We start from the raw sequence: 22,409 nt of genomic DNA, 5'->3' as shown, positions 1-22,409 counted from the left end.
GATGGTCAGGACTGTTGGGTTAGGCTGGTGGGTCAGCTAAAGCAGCAAACTGTTCAACTAAGCTAGTCTGCCGGCTTGACCAGACTGAGAGGCAGAGCCGGTGTGTGCAGCAGGTCGAGCGTCAGTTTGCTGACTGTGGCTTCACAGCTTCACTTCTGCTGCATTAAAAGCAGAACTGCTCACATGACCACCAGCCTGAAGCAGTCATGTGAATCCTCCCCCATATGACAACACTGGCAATGTGGCTTTCGGGTAAAGATTTGTTTTAAACGCTGCCGGCGAGAAAGAGCGGCAGCCATCACGCGTTTGGTGAAACGTCACTTCATATTTGAATGAAGAAATCAAACCAGTTAGAGCTCAGGTAGATAACTCGGTCTCAAACGGTGTTCACGAACACAAAAGAGCCACAAAAGCGAGCTAGTGCTATAGGAAAGTAGCCAAAGGTCCAGAAAGGTCCACCAGAGAGGTCTGTATGGTTGATGTTAGTGGCGTGACACCGATGGAAGAATGACTATAGACGACATTTCTGGGAATTTGAAAACCTGCACAGATGGCGAGCAAGAGTCCGAAAAGTAAGAGGAAGGAAACTGAGGCGAATCAGACATTTTCATTGTCTGTGGAGGTAAGAGGACCTGGTGCTGCTGTGTGGGATTAGATAGAGAGAGCGTGGGTGTGGGTGTGTGTGTGTGTGTGCTGTGTTCTTCTCCGCCCTTTTGTTCATCCTGATGCCAGTTTACTACGATATGCACTTCTGTTAACTTCTAGTGACTTTACTTTTCCTCCACACTGTTAAACATACTGTACACAGTCCCGCTGGTGACATCCTGTATAAATAAAAAGAATGCATGGCCACGACTTAGTAAAGCGTGGGAACGAGATCCTAATGCATGGCCACAACTTAGTAAGGTGTGGGAACGAGATCATGGCTTACTAAGTTGTGGCCACACATCAGGATCTCGTTCCCACACTTTACTAAGTCGTGGCCACGACTTAATCATCTCATTCCCACACCTTACTAAGTCGTGGCCACGCATTAAACAGAGTAAACATAGTAGAATGTGTAGTTACTGTAGTTCAAGGTTGAAGGTGCATTCCCATCATGTTAAAGTTCTGCACCAGTTTTAGGGGTTCCTCCTAGAACATTTACATAATGGTTCTTTTAACTTTAAAAAGGTTCTTTGCACTCACATGTCATTTACAAAGATGGTTCTTTAAAGAATAATCAATTAAAAACTTCATGTTTGAAGAAGATTTTTAATATGTATAGCACTCTGAGGTCTGTCAGTGTTGTGAAGTGTCAGCAATACAAAAACACTAGAATCTGTCAGGATCATCACAGGGTTTTCTGTTAAAAGAAAACACATACAACTAATTTTGTTTTCTTTGACCTGATTGTTTTTGTTTTTTTCTCCTCTCAAGACCAGAGATGGCCGACAGCAAGGGTCCAGTCAGGTTAGGGTAGTGTCCAGTTTGACATGGAAGGATTTGAGGAGGAAAGTGGCGCTGCTGATACCCTACATGTGGCCCAGAGGGAGCGCCCCACTGCAGGTCCTTGTGCTTCTCTGTGTCGCTTTACTGGGCCTGGAGCGGGTCATCAATGTGTTTGTGCCTATCTACAGCAAGGACATAGGTGAGGTGCATGTTCCCCTGAAACTCTGAAATCCTTCTCAAAGCAGTGCAAAGCTGCTGGCAAATGCTGTGTACTGCTTGTCTCATCAGTATATGGATGGAGTAAATGACCATCTGATGACCAGTCCGCAGTGCTGTGTTAATGAAATCAGCCACTAGGGGGCACAGTATCCAAACATATGAATGAGTGGTCATGTTCTAGGAAAAGGGATATTATTATGTTCTGAAATAAATGTTGTCGACTGGACCTTTGGAAATAAGAATATGAAAAGTCTAATTGAACCCACATGTGCATGTGGTTAGTTTCATGTCGTTATGGATGAGAGATGTATTTAATGCTTCTTTTACAAGGAAATAACTCACACTGATGTTTCATTTCTTGTGAGGCCCTGTTACAAAGCACATACAGCAGAATACACGCTGGAGCTAGAGGGCAATTTAATAGGCAAATCCAGAGAAGACTAAATGAGACAGTATGTATTAGAGAGCTAGTCCACTGGAGGTGCAGTGGACAGCAGGTTTACATATGTGAACCAGCAGTAAATATTAGTGAGACGCTGTAAATGAAGAGCAAGTGGCTCTGAAATGTTTAGCTTTCAGTCATTTTTCAGCCCTCTTTCAAATACAAATCACAGTGGAATGTGAGGAGAACTTGTAGACTGTAGTGTTGAGTGGTTTGAGGGATAGTACAAGTCAGCATCATCATCATCATTAGCAGAGATTTAAATGCAGATGGACAGGAGGCATCCCGAAAAGACTTGGGGAGAGCATTCCATAAGTGTTTGGACAGCAATGTAAATTTAGACAAATGATTAATGTCTGATGAATTGTAACAATAAACAATATCATCATTATCCAAATTCGGTTACAAAGTACCACAGATGAGTGTTGCAGAGCCTTACCTAATAGCTTGCATTTGCCCTGATGGTAATATAATTAATATGATTAGTTGGTATTATAATTACCAATTGGTGATTTTACCAAAATATTGCCAAACTGGCATGTTGGCACTTTGCTTCTGGGCAAGCTTGTCCAGTTTTACTGTTTAATTTGCACGTACCCCAGCATTGTTAGCCAGAATGAAAATCTCTGTTATAATACAGGGTGTCCCAAAAAAATTGACATCAAACAAAATTAAATAGGCTTCATGTTGAACAATACAAGATTTATTTATCTAAATTTGAACAAGAAAATCAGAGGCAAGTAGATATATATAACCGATTTCACAAAGCTTCACAAATGTTCAATATGTGCACCACCTGTGACACGACACACGTCAAGTCGGTAGTCCAGCTCCTGCCAAACACACTGCAGCATGAATTTTTTGTGTCATGTCCGATTCTGCTTTCTAGTTGGTGCATTTTTATTGAATTTTCCGAAAATGCGCGCTGCACGCTCTTGTTTGACTGTGTTCGAGCATATTCTAACACAAAAAATGCCTTTTCATTTCTAGTGAACGCCGTTCTTCAACCTGAAAAAAAAAAAATCAACATTAAACTTGGTTAGTCTTTACACATTTTCTTAATTTGAGATCATTTGAGGGAGAATTGGCTATGTTATTAGACTACGAAATGATGTCAATTTTTTTGGGACACCCTGTATTTCCAAGTGGTGTTTAACATATCGCTGTTGTCAGAAGAAAACTTCGTGTCTCCATTTTTTATGTTTTTCAGTTTTTGACAAAAATTGAAATTTTCTGTTGCCCTTTACACTGTATGTAAATTTCATAAAGAATGGACTAAAAGAAACAAAAAAATCTGGTTCCTTTGACTTACATTAAAAGCAAAGTATGTTTTTTCCTTCTCCTGTAAAGTTACCATTTTGGAGATACAAGGTTTTCTTCCAACAACAGTGATATGTATGTTTGTAGTTTATTAGTTGGTGATCATTTAATGCAATCGTTTCTATTGTATACAACTAACCATGGATAACAATGATTGTAAAAATATCATGTAGTACATGAAAGAGAAGGAAAGAATGACACTTTGCATACACTGTTAAAAAATGAGAGCTCAGCTCAACTCAGAATGATGTAGTAACTGATTACATGGCTTTTCTAGAGTTGACTTAACTTGAGGACACGAGTTCACACTTCACACAAACTTCTTAGTTGAGTCAAAAGTTCTCTTAATTTTTTAGTTCTGCATCTCAGTTTGGTAAATAACGTGAACTTGTTTTTTATACTCAACTTCCCCACTAGCCAGGAATCCTTCCATCACACAATCCTGCTAGACATTTTTCCTCTTGGATACATACTTATGGATGGCTTTGGCATTGCTAGGGCTCAAACTCACAACCTCCTGTTGGGGTGACGGCTTAGTCCACTGTGCCACTCAGGAACACATGATGCAATTCAGATTTTGTGTCTATAAATGTTTAATACACTGAAGAAAATATTTGCTGTTTTGACTTTAAAGCATGGTATCATCTCATGTGGTGCAACTGTTTAATAATTGATCCCAACATCAGGAGATTGTGAGTTTGAATCCTAGCAATGCCATAGCTCTCCATATCCGGAAGCCTGAGAGGAAAATATGCCAGATGGGACTGTGTGATAGAAGAAGTGCCAGCTAGTGGGGAAACTGAGTAAAAAATTCAGTTTTGTTTATCTAACTGAGATGCAGACCTAGAAACAGTAGCTGGGAGAATTTTTGACTCATCTAAGAAGTTTGAGTTGGGTGAACTCTGGTGTCCTCAAGTTGAGTCAACTCAAGAAAAGTCATGTAATCAGTGACTATGATTCTGAGCAGACTTGTCAATTTACAGTGTAATATCAGCACTTTTTAAAATTCTAGCAATATTTGATAAAGTCAGTTATTAACCCAAAACTATAATGGTGATTAACAAGACTATATTACAGCTTGTATCCGTCTGAGTATCAGGTCAACTGAACAGTGGCAGTAGATTTGTAGATGCTGGCTGGAAGAACAGGAAGATGAATGAAGAAAAAAAAAAGATGGAAGGTGTGTGTGTGCGTGTGTGTGTGTGTGTGTGTGTGTGTGTGTGTGTGTGTGTGCGTGTGTGTGTGTGTGTGTGTGTGTGTGTGTGTGTGTGTGTGTGTTTTGGGGTGCTCTCAGGATATTCTCTTTGCTCCTCCCTCCCCAGTGTTCCCAGCCCCTCGTTGTTTTGGGCCAGCTGGACGTAAGACTGGCCCCCCAAAACCCCTCGCTGAAGTCAAAGCCCTCCACTCTCCCAAGCCAAAAAGCATCTGACTCTGACAAAGGAAACGTGGGACAAAACCCAACTATGCTAAAGCTTTCCATGGCTCAAGGCTCCATTTCACCCTTTTTCTCTCTCTTGCTTTTGCACCCCCCCCCTTTCTCTCTCTCTCTCAGGCTCTCTACTTGAATCACACCTCGCTCTTTTCCTCTTCACTCTGTTAGTGTACATATCACCATTATCATCACCAATTAGGTCACAGCTTCTTCCAGTCAACTCTTGCATCTTTACCCTGCTGTCTCAGACTGACTCAGGTTAACAGCAGTGACGTGTCGGTGTGTCCGCTCCATGATTAGAGGGCAATGGTGATTTTTGCCTTTGGAGGCAGATGAAAGCAGCGGCGGGAGAGAAGTGGGCTTTTGTGAAGCAGACTGAGATTTGGTGGGGGTGATAGGGGAGGTCACCAACCCTGCCAGTCACGATTAGGGGGCATTAGGGGCCTTTAGCAGAGTTAACACGCTGGTACAAGGGGCTTTTTGTCTCTGCCCCCCTCTGCCCCATGCCAGGGCTGAAAATCAGCTCTCTCGCCATCCTAACTGAGAGAGAGAGAGAGAGTATTTTGCTCGCACTGTGGGGAAAATTCCCTTCATCGTTTTTTTTCCTCGCTTTCTTCATTCCTCCACCTTTTCTTCCCCCTATTTGATTCTGAGTGCACAGTCAAAATGGCCATGAATGTAAATGAATAGAAAGGTCCGAGCTCTCTCTCAGCCGAGACCAAAGCCAGCCCTCTTTTATGCATCGTCCTGAGTCTGGCTGCTTTTGCGCTGCTTTCTATTCTGAAGTCATACATAAGCCAGTGAGACGAGGACACAGAGTTAAAGTGAGGAGTCTTTAACTGAGGTCAATGACTCTGTCTGAAGTATGACGGGGTTTGATGTTAAATAAATGTTTTATTGTATCTGTTTCTTTTTCTCAGAAACTAGAGTTCAAGTTCAACTCTTGAAGCAGTTGTTCTTAATGTAACTGTCTTGGCCATCCAGTGTGGCATGCAGGCCTCTTTCTACAGTGTCTACAGGGATCTGCAGAATTTTTAGTGCCCCTGATGAAGTTTGTTGATACATGCAGCTTGTTACTTTTCTAGTATGAAATTAAAGTTATGACATTCCTCTTATACTTGATTCTGTTCAAGTACAAAAGTTCTTGCTTTCAATGCACTTAAACCTTTTCACAGTAGCCTAAAATGCAGTTCTGTGTTTTGTCTTGGCACAGTCGATTTTGTGGAGAGGTGTGAACTATTTTCACAGCAGGCAGTTCTCATCTCCCTCCTTTCACCCCTCACTGCTCACTAGCAGCTCAACCTTTTAGAACATTTCACACTCAGAGAGCCAGTAGTGTCCTAGTTAATCTGATAACAGAGTTGTGGGGGAAAACATCTTGTTTGATTATATTAATAAAAAAATACAGGTTGTTTCCCATTCCACCTCTGTGTTCTATTCCAGACTGAATGGACATGTTTGTGACCGCAGACAGCAAATGTGAGTCTAGCTTCAGTAGCACAGGTCTCCTTAATAGTATTCATTTGTCAAAGTAATGTTACACAATGGCTATAGCAACTCTGAGAATTCTTTCTTTTGATACTTCAGTACATTCACAAGCAAGTGCTTTTTGTACTTTTACTCAATAAGAAATATAAATAGAATATTTGTAGTTTTACTCGAGTAATATTTTATTAAGAGTATTTCTGCTTTTACACAATTACAGAAGTTTTCTGCTTTGTCCATCCCTCCTGACAGGACTTTGATAATATTTCAGATCTGATTTTGAGTGATGACAGAAACCTTTGTGGTTGTTTGGTCTCTATATTTTATATTTTGGACCTGGTAGAAGACGTAGAAAATCTTCTAGTGCTCTGTAGATGTAAGATATAAGCAGTAAGGCAGATATGTGTTATATGCACTTATAGTTTGCAACAGTTATGCTGGGACACAAACAGTTTTAAGCTGAACTCCTCATACTACAGACGTCAATACAAATATAGTCCGTCTCTTATCACGAGCACTGATGTTGAAAATGTTGAATACCTCTAAATGCCAAAAGCAAAAAGCTGCAGCAGCCTCACATTCCATCAGCCTACGATAGTGATCTTACCTCTCAGTGAATCTCAGATGAATCTAAAATAATTCTTCCCTTAATCGTGGTTATTTAATGTAAATTAAACCACTATGTGCTATTCAAATGAAATATTCTCATGGGATATTGAGTTGCTTTTGGGGTGGTGGTTGTTTTTGTCTAGTGATTTTTCTATTGAAGGCCTACTTTTTCAGACTGTAGAGTCTTTATTAAACATGTAAACTCATGTATTTAAGAAATGTGTAAATGTAACAGTATATCATATTAAAAACAATGCCAAAACCAAAATACTGTAACTGGCACCTGTATATCCTGTTTATGCAATGTTCTTTCTCTGTTTGGTCTGCTTTTGTGTTACACAGTGAATGAGTTATCAGAAAAGGAGAACTGGAGAGTGCTTGCAACAACTGTGTGCGTCTATGTCCTCCTCAAGTTCCTGCAGGGTGGTGGAGCAGGTGAGCTGCAGTACACACACATCTCATTCTGTCTGTGTTCTCTTGCAGTGTTCTCTAAACACCTCCACAGGGCCTCTCCTCATGCTTTCTCTGTAGCCCACTGTCCCAGACAAAGATTATGGGCATCATTTCTGCACAAAAATATACTCTTTTACTGTTTTTGCAGATAATTGGAATAATAGTTTTAAGTGCAGTAATGTTTGAGCTAAGTGCCTTATGCAATCTTTAGAGAGTCTGGCAGCAAAACAGCTCCAGCTCACTTTCTAAAAAGCCCCCTTTTTAATGGATTGGCCCCTTAGCTTTGTGTCATTGCAAGTTTCTGGACTACTCTATAACCCCTTTTAAAAGTATGCAGCACTCTTAAAATCAGTCCCACTTACCAATCCATATTTTTGTTCCAAATAGAATTGCTTTAAGAGATGTTTTCACTGATACATTTTAATTATATAGGAGTTATTGTACTTTTTATAAACCTTAGATTCAAATGAGAATCAGCATTGATGATGTAGTTTAGTGGTTTCTAAACCTGGTTGTTGACCATGCTGTCCTGCATATTTTGGTGTTTATCCTGCTCTAAAAAAACTGATTCAACTAATCAGTTAAAAACCCCTTCTGTAGTAGTGATGGGTATTTTAGTCAGATTACTTTTCTGAATTTTAAGGCATTATTCGAAAAATGCTTAAGGATTTCCCCTTAAGTCTTTAGGATAACCAGAATACTTTTTACTTCAGCTAACATTACTAGACTAGTAATATCATAACTGATTTCACCTCACACCCTTTAGCTTGAAAACAGCGAGTTTGTGAAGTTGTTAGCTGATACCAAACATGATGAATTTACTAATAAGTAGATTGTGATATGAACTTGATTTTGGTGTTTATTATTGCTTTTCTGCAAAGTTTTCTATGTAGTATGGCTGCATACTGTCAGCTCATCCATTGTGCGCTAGCCTTTAGATGGCTGCACTGGTCTTTCTAAAGCCCTCTCCCAGTTGGTGCACTTGTGGTCCTTGTGCCTGCTAAGCTGTAAAGCGTCCCAGTTCTCATCTTGGCATACAAAGGGGTGTCCGTAAGTGTGTCCTTTATACGTCTTTGGTAAAGACTGCACATATGTGAACTCAGCAGCGGCCTCTTACCTAAAATTCTTTGAGACGCAGGTTAGACCAATCAGAGTGGAGGGGGTTTGTTTACAGCTGTTAGTGCAACTTAATGGAGAAGAAGATAATCAGATGTGAGTTAAAATGAATTTGTTTATAAATCTAACTTGTCATTGAGATGAATTATGATTGTAATCTGAAGTTTAGCCACTGTAGAAACATAAAGAATGTTGTTTTTTGAGAAATGAGAACATCTAAAAACATGATCTTGCCGGGTATGTCAAATGAGTTTGTCACACTTGTAAACCCAGCACGCTTGAGGTCTTTTGCCGTTTACATTCACATGTTGTTGACATCACCACGGCGTGGACTTGGAGGAAGAGCTGAGGGCCTTAGGGCACCTTTTGAGAGATGGCCTTTGTTTCCTGTGTTGGACTAAACAGACTAGAACCTCTGGCCAAAACATAAGGTGCAGGCTCTTCACTGCCCTCTGGTGGTACAGTTGATTTTTAAATATGACAGCAGGTATTAGAGAAGAGCTGAATTGGGAAACACTGGTGTAATTCACTGGTGTGACAGAGGAACTCTCTGGGTACAGTTAAACTTATAATATATTGGAGGCCTAGACAGACATCCTGTGTGCAAAGTGCTCATTTTAATTAATTAATACATTTTTTTAAGGGCCCTCGTAGTTTAAACCCCCCAAAACTGAAATCTTTCCTACTCTGCCCTTAACAGGAACATCAGGCTTTGTCAGTAACATGCGCTCCTTCTTGTGGACGCGCGTTCAGCAGCACACCAGTCGCATGGTGCAGCTGCAGCTGTTCACCCATCTGCACGCTCTGTCGCTCCGCTGGCATCTGGGCCGAAAAACAGGCGATGTCCTGCGCAGCATCGACCGTGGCACATCCTCTGTCAGCAACCTGTTAAAGTATGCTCTCACCTGCTGTGTTTGAATTCTCCATGTACTGATCTGCTTATATGATGCTTTTACTTGCTGTTTTGCTCTCACGAGTTCTCTCCTTGTTTCAACAGTTATATTGTATTTACCATCTTGCCGACTATAGCGGACATTGTGATTGCCATTGTTTATTTTGTCTCTTACTTCAACGCCTGGTTTGGCCTCACTGTCTTCATCTGCATGTTCCTCTACCTCAGTGAGTCTAATATAGTCTAATATGTATAGACTTGAGAAATTAGTGATGAGTGAACTATTGTGTAACGTGTAAAGTGGTTTTGTACAAACCCTTTTCAAAAAATGTTGGGACATATGTGAAATGCAAATAAAAGCGGAAAACAGTGATTTATAAATCTACTTTGAAAACAGTACAAAGACAAGATATGTAATGTTTTTCATTACCAACTTCATTGTTTTTAGTAAACATGCTCATTCTGAAGCTGATGCCTGCAACATTTTCCAAAAACATTAGAACAGCAGCAATTTGAGATTTGTTCCTAACATGCTGAAATGTTCAAAAAACAACCTTAACAGATGATGCAGTCATGCTCGGATAGAAAATGAGCACCCAGGAAGGGCCTAGTCCTTTATTAAGAAGGATGAGTCTAAGCTTGCCACTTTGCCAAAAATGCATCAGCAAAAATCCCACAGTGTAAAAATAACATTCCTGAGTGAGGCATTTCAAAGATTTGACATATTTCACCCTCTGTCATGCATATCATCATCAACAGATACAGGGAATCCAGAGAAGTCTTTGTGCATTAAAGGCAAAGCCAAAAACGACAACTGAATGCCCATGACCTCTGACCCTTCAGACAGCACTGCATTAAAAAACCAGCATGCTCCTGTGATGGATATCACCACATGGTCTCGGGAATACTTTGACAAACTGTTGTCAGTGAGCACCGTCTGACGTCGCATCCACAAATGCAAGCTATGACTGTACTGTGCAGAGAGGAAGTCATATCAACAGCATCCAGAAATGCTACCAACTTCTCTGAACTCAAACTGATCTGAAATGGACTGATGCACAGTGGAAACGTGTGCTTTGGACTGAGGAGTCAACCTTTCACATTGTTCTTGGAAATAATGGATGTTGTCTTCTCCAGACCAAAGAAGAAAAGGACCATTCAGACTGTTACCAGTGTAAATTTCAGACGCCAGGGTCAGTCGTGGTATGGGGAGGTATTAGTGGGTAGCTTTCACATTTGTGATGGCACCATTAATGCTTTTGAGCAACATGTTCTACCTTCTAGGTGACGTTCGTTCCAGGGATTTCTATGCGTATTTCAACATGATAACGCCAAGACACGTTCTGCTTGTGTTAAAACAGCATGGCTGCATAATCAGAGAGTGTGGGTGCTAGACTGGCCTTACTGCAGACTTGTATAACCTGCAGGCATCAAATTTGGAATGAGTGTATATTTACAAAAACAATGAAGCGTATAAAACATCAAATGTGTTTTTGTGCAGTTTTCAATTTAATACACGTCAAACAGAATTTACCAATTACTGCTTTGTGTTTTTATTAGCGTTTCTCATACTGTCCTAACTTTTATTAGAAATGAGTTTGTAAATTCACACAGGTGATAAATTCAGGTCCAGAAAGTAAAAAACCTCTCCAGGATTTTGTTCCAGCTGCCTGGACACCTCTGCTGCTGGTTTGCGCTATCTACAGAAGCCAGGTAGCTGGACTGAATCCTGTGGAAAATTTTTACTTTCTGGACCTGAATTTATTACCTCTGGGTTCAGATTATGCACTGTTGAATGCAAGTGAAGCTTAACCCATTCAACACCTACATTTAGTTTGAGAAGCAAAAATGCCACAAAACTTGTTCTAATTGGTCTGAAAGGATTACATTTTTCATAGTAACATCTCGGATGAATTTCTAATGGCCATTTTCATCTTTTATTAAAAGCATTTTATTTTTATACTTTTTTTTCACAATCAAATTTGTATTTTTTTATTGTTCTGTTTAGAATCAGCAGTCCTATGTGACCAGTAGACTAGTTTAATAAGATAAATAAAGTCACAAAAGCTCATTTGTTAAGCATATGGGTCTAGATCTGAGAATTTAAAATTCTCTAGTGGACATTAATGGGTTAGTGGATCGCAGACCTTCTTATAATATTGGGTGAATTTTTCCAGCATTGACCATCATCATCACAGAGTGGAGAACAAAGTACAGACGAGACATGAACCAGCAGGACAACAACGCTAAGTCCAAGGCAGTGGACTCACTTCTGAACTTCGAAACTGTAAGTAACAAATTTTAAGGAAACCGCTCCCTACATTGATTTCTATAATGTACTCACAGCATACAGGCCTAAACCTAAATCTCAAACCACAAAACACTGACGTTTCTTTGTAGGTAAAATACTACAATTCTGAGAGTTATGAAGTCAGCCGCTTTGAGGAAGCTATCTTAAAGTATCAGGTAACGTCTCTCACATGATTTCTAATACTTTCTAAATTAATGCAGTACTGTGCAAAAGTCAGAAAAGAAACATACATTTTAAAAACTACACAGAAGCCTCAGAGGTTAAGAAGTATTTTTAAAGTGCCACTTTAACTCTTCCATTCTGCTGATCTTAAAACCAACATTTTACAGCCGTGCTTTCAACAAAAGCTGTTCCCAAAGTTTCTCTATAAAAAGATACTAACATTCACACAAGCAGTTACCCAGAAACACCATAGCTGCCTTACAGTCTTTCTCATAAGCAACTAAAATGGCTAAAGGAGATATTTCTGAGGAGATGTGTAGAGATATTCCATTTGCACAAGGACTTCAGAAAATACCACATGACTCCTAACAACCATGCAAAACCTGGTAGACCACCAAAACTGTCACCATCTGATAAACAGTACCTAAAGTTTTCATTTTTGAGAGAGAGGAGAAAATCAAGCTCCACTTTGCTATAGATCTAAAAATAACACTGTCTGCAATCATTAGTCAAGCCTGCTAGGATGATCAGTGAAAGTTTGCAGTTGTGAGCATGAATGGTGTTAAGTACAAACAGTTTTAATGCATTATTCCAGGCCCTCTTAAAAACGTTTGATTGGCAAGAAATTAATTCTACTACGAGAACAGGACCCCAAGCACACTCCTGAGAAGATCAAAGTGTGGTTATGAAAGACTGCTGGTGTTCTCAGAACAATGGACTGGCCACCCCGGAGCCCACAAATCAACATCCTTGAATGTGTTTGGTATTGCTTAGATTGTGAGAAGCAGAAAATACTAAGGAATGCAAAGAGTGGACACACTAAATACTGAAAAAGTAAATGATGTATTTCGCTGTTGTCGGGAGGGAAAACCTCGTATCTCCAAAATGGTAACTTTACAGAAAAAGGAAAAAACCTACTTTACTTTTAATGTAAGACAATGGAACCAGACATTTTTCCAAGTCATTTTGGGTCATTTCTTTTGGTCCATTCATCATGAAATTTACATACAATATAAAAGTATGTAAAGTTTTCAAATTATGTCGAAAACTGAAAGACGAGAAAAACAGAGATATGAGGTTTCTTTCGACAGCAGCTTTTGTGTAAAGCCTTCTGTTTTTGGTTTAATATATTTTTTTTCTGCTTTTTTCCTGACACAGTTTTCAAATTCATTCTGGAAATGAAATAAATGGAAATGTGGTCTCTGACTTTTGCACAGTACTAAACAAAGTCCTAGAAGCACGTAGTTCTTTAGAGTAAAGGCTGTGCATGGCACATCTCCTTGCATGCAATCATAGGACTGCACTTTCACACCAATACGTTATTAACTGAGTCATTTGCGCTGACTCTGTCTTCAGGCGTCAGAATGGAAGAGCAATGCCTCTCTGGCCCTCCTGAATCAAACACAGAATCTGATCATAGGCTCTGGCCTGCTAGCTGGATCTCTGCTCTGTGCATATTTTGTCACAGTGGATCAGTTCCAGGTGCTGCATATCTGTTCTCACCTTTGCTTTAAACTAGTTCCTTATGTCATTTTTTTGTGCCTGTTTCACCCTCCAGATCTTTACTGTGTGTCTCTTACATTTTTATTTTATCCTTTAGAGTTACTTGGATAGCATTATTGCTTAATGCTGATTGTCCATATATTTACTGTGACTGACTGACTTCTAGGTTGGGGACTATGTTCTCTTTGGGACGTACATTGTCCAGCTCTACACTCCTCTCAACTGGTTCGGCACATACTACAGGTGAAGTTACATCTCCTCAATAGTTATTTTCACTGGTTCAGCATGGGAGAACAAGCTAAAATGATGTCATGAAATGATGATATTATAGTAATAAAGAACCCTTTATTCTGTGCCCCAGGATGATTCAGACTGCTTTTGTTGACATGGAGAATATGTTTGAGCTCCTAACAGAGGAGAAAGAGGTAGGAGATGAACATCTTACATTTATTATTATTTGGTAGTGTTATGTGTTGCAGAGAGCTTTTCAACTCTGCCAATTTCCCAGGCAAGGTCTTATCTTGCTGAGTCAAGAAGTCATGGTTTTCTTACAGAAGAGCAGCTAGATGGCAGTGAAATGTATGTAAGATAGATGTGTGTGTATATATGTTTTAGGATAAATGTCTTGACTTTGCAGTAAAAAAAACAGTAGAAAAACACTGTTACAGTGTACCAAGAAAATGGTTCTGACTTAAAATAAACTTTACAAAAGCAGCATGTTATTTTTTTAAACTGAAAGGCCAAAGCATTTCATGAAGGTAAGGTTACAGTTAGGGTTAGGATTGGGCTTAAATTTGTATAACAGAGAATTAGTTTTGTAAAAAAAGTTTCGAATTGTTTTTATTTAACTTTAACTACTTAATTTCAACTACTTTGATTATTGGAATATCACATTTTTAACTGAACAGTGTTTAAATATCACATTCTCAATAAGAAAAAAGTAATAAAATTCATAACATATTATGAGTTAACACAGACGCACGGAAGCTCTGAAGGTTCTCTGACAAAACATAAGACACTCATTTCATACATTTTATGTTTTGGTCACATAATTATGAACATGCACCAACTGGGTTGTCATTTTTGGGATATGGGGGATATTTGGTAGAGGGCGGCATGGCAGGTGTTGAAAAAGTTTGGTTGGAGCCATATATAATTAAAGCTCTGTAGAATCTTTTTTTAAACATACAAAATATCAAAAATTACACTGAATCTTGTAAGCTGTGCAAACAGTGCAAAACATAACATATTAACATTAACATTAACATGTGAACACAAGGCACATATTCAGGCTCTACTTTTTTGCTGTACGAGAAAGTGCATTGTATCGAGACCGTAACCACCATATCGTCATGATTTGAATTTTGTGTATTGTTACTCTAATTGAAGTACAGAGTTTTACAGGAGAAGAGAGGTGATTGTGAGCTAATGGATAGAGATCATCAGTTAGCCTTGACAGGTGGTAGTTGCACCTCATCAGCTTGGTGTGTTTGGGCGCTAAGGTTGCATATCCACAAATCGGATATGTGTCCGATCTAGGACTACATCTGAAAGTGGCTCAGATCTGATTTAACAGAATAGATTTGAAAACATCAGCTGTCTGTCACATACAATCTGAATTGTGCCACTTCCACTTGGTAATGTGAATATATAGCCAAAGTATGACCCCCTTGTCCTGACATGGTGTAAAAACAAGCGTGTGTGTGTATACTTTCTGGTCAGGGCTTAGCCCCTCCCAGTGGGAAACCTCTCCACAAAAACACACAAGCAACACCCGGCAAGACTGCTCAGCATTCAAAGCCTCTTTAGATCTCATTGATATGGAAATGATAGAAGGAATCGAAGAAAAAGCCCTTACTGGACTTTTAAAGCTGTAACTTTTGAGTTATAGATTTACTCTTGCATTTGCACACAAAAAGGACCGAAAACCTTTTGCCTCATTTTCCAAATTGTAACTCTGCCCAGCCCTCGTATGAGCTACTTATGTATCCCTCAGTCATGTGTTCCTCCTACTCATAATCCTCTCTTCTCTACAGGTGACAGATGATGTAAATGCAGTGGATCTGCTCTGCACTGAAGGGAGAGTGGATTTCCAAAATGTGTGCTTCAGCTACGTTGCAGGGTAAATTCCCACACGTTAGTAACACTGCAGCAATCACAAACCATTATATATCCACAGTCCGGTGCACTCTGACTCTCATTGTTTTCAATTTCCTGCATCTTGTCTCCATATAAATATATGTATTTGTGTGCCAAATATATTTTTGAATGTCTTAGAAAATAGACTGACTGTTATGAGTTAAAGACCAAAAAAATAAACATCCATTCTTTAAAACATTGTTTTGAATGTCTGCAGGAAGGAGATTCTCAGAAATGTGTCTTTCACAGTGATGCCTGGTCAGACAGTAGCACTGGTAGGTTTTCAACTAAAGAATTAATAAAGCTTCATTAGAGAAAAATATGTTACAAATGATGAAAATATATCCCGAAAGTGTAATATTATTCATTTCTCCTCTCACCACAGGTTGGTCAGTCAGGGTCAGGCAAAAGCACCATCATCCGACTACTGTTCCGTTTTTATGATGTCCAGGAGGGCTGCATCCTTATTGATGGTCAGGACATTTCAAAGGTGAGGAGATGTGGTGAGTCTGTGTGACCTGGTGGTGGTTCTCTGACCTGAATCATCTCCTCTTTAGACCAGATGTCATCTATTCAAATGCTGATTCAAACAATCTTGGCCAGTGGTCAACAGTGGCCCTTAAGTCCACATGCTTTCCACATCAAAAAACTAATTGTTTTCTGTTGTTATGCTGGAGGCACTCTGGAATTTAGCTTTAGATGCCTTTGAGAAACAAGATAGTACAAGTATTACATTTTCAGAATTTTACCAATGTTAATATTTAATATTATTAGCATGCTGTTTAAAATGAAAGTAGTCTCCTAGTTCTCTCAGCTATCCTTCCCTACATAGTGATTATCACCTTTAAAGCATCATCAGCTTTAATTAATAAGCATAAATTAGTTTCAGATTATATGTAAAAGAACACTTTCATTTGGTTTTTGGTTTCAGCTTTTGGCTGAGTATGTCCTGAATTTCGGTTTCGGTCAAGAATGTTCATTTCGATGCATCACAACTTTAGATATATTTGTATTTACATAACGTCAAGTGTTATTTTTATAAAATTCCTGAATACGCAGAAAAGGTGTTACTCAAGGGCTTTTTAGCATCCACTTACATTGCCAACACACATAAGACACGTGGTCATATGATGGAGTGAGAGAGAAAGATATGACAAGGCTGTTGAGAGCTGTGGGAAGATTTTCAGGGTGAGGGAGAACGGGGAACCTGCGTCACGTTGTGAAAAATTCACAAACTCCAGACAAACAGTCTGGTTGGGTGAGATATATGAGGAGCTACTTGAATTGTTTGTTTAATCCAGAATTGCTTCAAAGTGTGATTGTATTACCAGAGAAGCACCAATTTGGGAGTCGTCGACCAATGCTGATATATGATATTTTTCATGTACATGCAAATAAAGTGTAGAAATTGGGTTTTAATAAACCTCGGTTAGCATTAAAGAAAAGTGTGATGTTTCAAATGTATGAAAATGCACATATTTTAGCATCACCTAATGTTCTGCTCTTCTGAGTATAAAGTGCGGTGCATCAAATACCTGTTTGAATTATCAATCAAATCTAGTCCGATGCTGTATATTTTTTTAAGCAATTATCTGCTGATACCAACATGATTCTGATATCATCAGGCATCTCTAAATATTGCTTGCATTGCTGCTATAAAATGCCTTTTTAGTCTGTTTATGCAGGGTGAATTTACTGAAATATATGGATGATTGAACTTGTTTGTTTCTGAGCACTTTGTACAGTATTTCTACAGTATTTTCAGTGTTTTTGCACAAACATGATAAAATGTTGGGGGATTAAGAGTTTTGTTGACTGTGGAGGGGTAAAAAGTGGAAGCTTTTAGCGAGGTTTTCTGGTAATGATACTTTACAGCAAGGAAAAAGGTCAACAGTGAAAAACTTGGATCATCTCAGGATGGATAGCAACCATTCTGAACAAATCAAAGATTGCATTTCCTTTGCCAAAGCTCCACTGCATATTTACCAAAGAACCATCTAATCCATTGTGGAGCATCAAAAGATTACTGTGTTGCCGCTGGCATGAGTCTTGTTAGTGGTTTTAGGCCTAAGAGGGATATTAGACTGAGTTAAAACCCCAGTTAGGAATTGCCACCCTAGCACTAGCTTTGAGGTCTTTCAGTATTGTGTAGGAAGGCCTCTGTTAGACTGCCACTTGCAGTGATCCCTCATTGGGATTCCTAAACAGAGGTCCTGAATTAGTCTCTGTGTGACATGCTTGCTGTGGTGAATGGTGTGAAATCTTTACGCCTTTGAACAGTTTGAATGCTTTAAATTAAGTAATTGCTTCCGGATATGACAAACATTATTGCCCGACCTACCTTTCTGAATAACATAAATGCCAAATAAATGCTTTTAGTTTACAGACAGGAAAAGGTTGCCTTTGATTTTCAGAGTTCCTTCTTGTGGTTTTGTTCCACTCTGCTAACTGCGTGTATTCAATAACAAGGTAAAAGTGCACAATTACGCCTTTTTGAAGTGATGCTGCAGCAAACCTCAAGCGTTTTATATTTTATAATCTTAAAGCCTTGTAATTATAGCAGTTTTTCGGAAATGTTGCAGTCGCAGAGACACACTCTCTCACGTACGCACATGCAAGCAGGGGATGGTGCTCGAGCAGCATGATTTCAGTTTCTCCTTCATATCCGAGTCAACCTGCCCCCTGTGAATAAATCATAGTGTGGGACTGGTAAATAATGAATACAGAACTTTAAGGCTGCTTTTATTCCTCCATGTGGAGGGAGTGTCGGCCCATTTGCACGACTTCTGCTGTCTGCTGAGAGGTGCTCAGAGTTCAGCCGCCGTGCTGCGCTTGCTTTCCCTCCCTCCCTCCTTCTCTCTCTCTCTCTCTCTCTCTCTCTCTCTCTCTCTCTCTCTGTCTCTCTGTCCATCTGTTTCTCTTTCTGTCTCACTTTTTCTCTCCCCTTGTCTCGCTCACTCTTTCTTTCTTTCTCTCTTTCTGTCTCTCACTTTCTCTTTTCTCTATCTGTCTCGCTGTGACTCTTCTCTCTCTCTCTCTCTCTCTCTCTCTCTCTCTCTCTCTCTCTCTGTCTCTCTGTCTCTCTCTCTCTCTGTCTCTGTACTGATCTGAGGCTGAAGGTAGGAGTTAACTCTGCTTCATGTCTTCACATCCGCTTCGCATAATTAGCGTGGCTTAAAGCCCAAATCTAAGTTCCGTAAAACTGTTTACAAACGAACAGAAATCATTGTTTACAGCAGGACGCACCTGTCAGCGTGAGATTACAACCGTGCTGTAATTAAGCCAGGTGAAAGCAGTTTACAGTTACTCTCAATTGCTTACACACATTTCAGGGAAAAAGTATCTCTGCTCAAAACAGCTCAACACATTTCTCAGGACTGGGCTGTAAAAATGGTTCGTTAGTTCAATCTATAAAATGACTTGTGATAACAAGCAGTCGAGGTAGTTTTATTCAACTCAAAAAATACTTTGAATGAAAGAATCGCTCATTCCAAATATTTATTTAGGTTGAATAAAACTACTTAATTTAATTGTTACCACTTTAAGTAGTTTTTTTCGGTTGAACTGACTCGTATATTGTAAATATGCTTTTCTCTGCTCTCCCTATGCAGATATTTCTGCTAAATAATTTAAAAATGTTTGAACAACAGTATTTTGTACAAGCAATGAACACATCATTTGTGTTCATTCTTTAGATTATTAAATCTACCTTTATCTCAAACCTCTAGGTAGAATAACGTCATTTTTAAATGCATTTCTCAGTCCAGATGTGCCATGTCAATTATTTTTATGGACTGCAAGCTCCCATGTCAGTAAAGATTCCAGGCACTTCTTACCTACCATAAAACAACCATAGAAATAACCTCAGGTTATATTAGTTCTCTGTGGCTAATCAAGCCGATATGTACTCTTCACATGTTTGAACTGAATTACAGAAGAAGGTTTGATTTTATGTGGTGATGTTGACTGTTGATGGTATTTTCACAGCTAATAACAGTGCTAATGACACAGTGCCTTCACTTCAGACAGCAGGACAGATGTTTGGGGTAAATGGAATTTTTTTAACATCTTTTGTTCTCTTTTCTGGAGTGAAGGCAGTGCGTAAATCCAGTAGCCACTCCAGTCTTGGTCATTTATACCATGGTTTCTTGTTCCATGCGAACCACTAATAAACATTACAGTTGTCCTGTGGTAAACTGGCATTGCCCCACCTCCTCTTGGAAAACTAATATGTAATATAAGGCATAGTTCTCTTAAAACTAACCCCACTGTGTGGAGGCTGTACTTCAGCATGCACTTGGTTATATGGTTGAAAATTTATCTACAAATTGTCAAATTGTTAACAAATTATCTGGTTAGAATTAGGACCTAGGTTATAATTAGGGTGAGGTTGTGGTTAGGTTTAAGTTAAGTTGAATTTAATAGATTAGTTTCGAAAAATCTCTTTAAGATGTTTTCTGTTTTTTCTGAGTTGTCGCTGATGCTCAGATTCATACATTTTCTGTTTTAATCTTCCCAAAAAATGGCGTAAGAGTTTATCATGGAATTTGTGCCTAATGTAGAGTACTGTCTGAAAAAAAACAAAAAAGAATTATGTCCAAAATGGCAACTTTAGAGAAGAAAGCAAAACAGTTCTATACATTTAATGTAAGTTAAATATATGTTTTTTTTTCTTCCAGGCAATTTTGCAGCATTTCTATTGGTCAGTGCATCATGAAATTTTTACATAACGTAAATGGGGAACTGCTGTGTTCAAATAAAGAAGAAAAATAAAAATAAAAATTGGAATGCATTATGCCAAAGACATCTGAGTTTCAGTTATTGAGAATCTTGTTCCAAGGTGCAAAAACAATGTGCAAGCAATCGTGAAGAACCATAATTACCCTGAGAGTTTAATGGAGACACACAAGTGAAACTTTAGCCTATATGATGTTCTGGTTGGATATTCTTTTGTAAGATTTATGCACCTGCATTGAAATCCTTCTCTGGCTTTTCCAGGGATAATGATAACTGACTGGCCAAGAAAGCTGGCAGAAGTAGTTTGTGGTCTGGAATTTGGATAATAAATAGGGAAATGCTTGTGGATAATGAGAGAAAAACACCCCCAGAACCATTCTGTTTTTCCTCTTGCTTTCTCATTCTCTCCATCATCCTCACTTTGTCATGCTATGACCCTAAGAGCTTTGCAGTCTGTGCGCAGGCACACAGCCTCACACTTGTGCGGCATAGCCACACATTCCTGGTGCATTAATGTGCGTAGAGCCTGGCAGGAAGCATGAGGTGGACTCAATGTGCCAGAACCCTCCTCAGGGAGTGTGAGTTTTCTCATAGAGCAGGCATGAGAGCACATCGCTTTTATAGAGCAGCTGTCATCAATTCAACCACTCATCCTTCACACCGGTGGCTAGATCAGCACCATTAAACTTACTGGAACATTAGGGTGTACTCTCCAAGAACTGAGTGGAACTCAGTCTGTTTGGCTATAGGTTCTTACAGAGACAGCATAAAAGTCTGTGTACAAAATGGGCAAATGAATTCTGTACAGTTTAAAAATGCGATGAAAATCAAATGTACACGTATTTCCCCATTCCCCAAATGCAGGCAATCAGTCAAGATGTGTTTAGTGTGGAAAAGTTTGCTTCTTTAGTTTCACACTGTGTATGTGAAGCTAATGTAGCTGACAAGTATTACTTACTATTTCTGTTGTAAACTTGCCTACTCTCCTCTTATAGTGGTGCTGCAGGAGTGTCTAGAATGAGGTTTTCCAGCTTGACTAGGAAAAAACTAGAGATGGATCAGTGTTTTTGGGGCCGATACCGATCACCGATACGGATCAAGGGCAGGGCTGGAAACCACATTTTTATTTAAGTCATTCTCAACAGCAAAACAAATACACCCCTCCATTTAGCGCTCCTTTTAGCCCACCAAATTCATGAAAGTGCATTGCCAAGGAAAACAACACTTTTCTTTCAGGTGTTTGTGGCCATAAAACTCTTCATAAACATTGTACAGACAAATGCCTGGAAACATTGGGGCGAACAGCAACATAGAAAGTAATGCAATGAAGGTTAGCTAGCTAGATTCTGGGTTTTCAAGCTAAGTTAATGTTACCCACCTGTCAAGAGCAACTGTTCCCTTTTAATCACTTTTCATGCCTTCAACTCTTTCAACAGCTGAAGTCAGCTTCTTTTTCACCAGCGTCTTGTTCGAATGTTCCTGTTCCACCTTAAATGGTGCAGCAGTTACATTCTGGTGCCTCATGCTAGCATAACTATTAAAATAGTGGAGCCTGCACAACCTGCGCAGCTAACAGGACATAACACTCATCATGCTTCACAGATGGGGTTTTAAATGTACTGAAAGGACTAAAAGGGCTGACATACGATTGCTTTCGTACTTTGGCGCCCTATTTTAATTTTCAGTCACTGCCAAAGCCTTAGGTCACAATGCTCCTGCAGTGTAAGCTAAGCTAAGATTAGTACTTGGATGCTAATGTGCTAACAGAGAAAATCATCAAAGCTTTGAGGACAAACTGAGTTAATTACAGCTCTACATGTTCATACAGCGAGTAATAGGAGCCAAATATGTATATGTATTGACCCCAGATAGTGAGCATATCAGTTCGCTGGCTTGATAAGGTGGCCCCCCTGTTGACTGTTTGTGACTGCTGGTCCACCCTCAGACTACCCAGACTGTTGCCCTGGACTAACTAGTTTGTCCTGGTCTAACAAGTTTGTCCTGGTCTAACTAGTTTTTAATTTTCTCAAACAACGCACAAACAGTATTACAAACTACTGGGAGAAAAACTTCAAATTACGTTGAAATGTTGCTGACATTGCTAGATTGTTTACGGTTATATAACTGGCTTTGTTTATGATATTCATGTAAAATAATT

General features: G+C 39.3%; 1 protein-coding gene across 1 annotated transcript in view; it reads left to right on the top strand.

The window, feature by feature from the left end:
- Positions 1 to 221: 221 nt before the first annotated feature.
- The window catches only part of abcb6b (ATP-binding cassette, sub-family B (MDR/TAP), member 6b), a 40,652-nt gene continuing 18,464 nt past the window's right edge, over positions 222 to 22,409 (top strand). The window contains exons 1-13 of the mRNA XM_036568520.1: positions 222 to 622; positions 1,420 to 1,630; positions 7,281 to 7,373; positions 9,208 to 9,400; positions 9,505 to 9,626; positions 11,577 to 11,686; positions 11,800 to 11,865; positions 13,229 to 13,354; positions 13,542 to 13,618; positions 13,737 to 13,800; positions 15,412 to 15,497; positions 15,732 to 15,789; positions 15,900 to 16,004. Of these exons, the coding sequence (XP_036424413.1) occupies positions 551 to 622; positions 1,420 to 1,630; positions 7,281 to 7,373; positions 9,208 to 9,400; positions 9,505 to 9,626; positions 11,577 to 11,686; positions 11,800 to 11,865; positions 13,229 to 13,354; positions 13,542 to 13,618; positions 13,737 to 13,800; positions 15,412 to 15,497; positions 15,732 to 15,789; positions 15,900 to 16,004 (1,383 nt within the window). The 5' untranslated portion in view covers positions 222 to 550. The remainder of the gene's footprint in view (positions 623 to 1,419; positions 1,631 to 7,280; positions 7,374 to 9,207; positions 9,401 to 9,504; positions 9,627 to 11,576; positions 11,687 to 11,799; positions 11,866 to 13,228; positions 13,355 to 13,541; positions 13,619 to 13,736; positions 13,801 to 15,411; positions 15,498 to 15,731; positions 15,790 to 15,899; positions 16,005 to 22,409) is intronic.

Source organism: Colossoma macropomum, unplaced genomic scaffold, assembly GCF_904425465.1.
Source record: "Colossoma macropomum unplaced genomic scaffold, Colossoma_macropomum, whole genome shotgun sequence".
NCBI classification, from domain to species: domain Eukaryota; kingdom Metazoa; phylum Chordata; class Actinopteri; order Characiformes; family Serrasalmidae; genus Colossoma; species Colossoma macropomum.
Note: the sequence above shows the minus strand (reverse complement) of the source record. Positions and strands in the feature narration are given on the sequence as shown.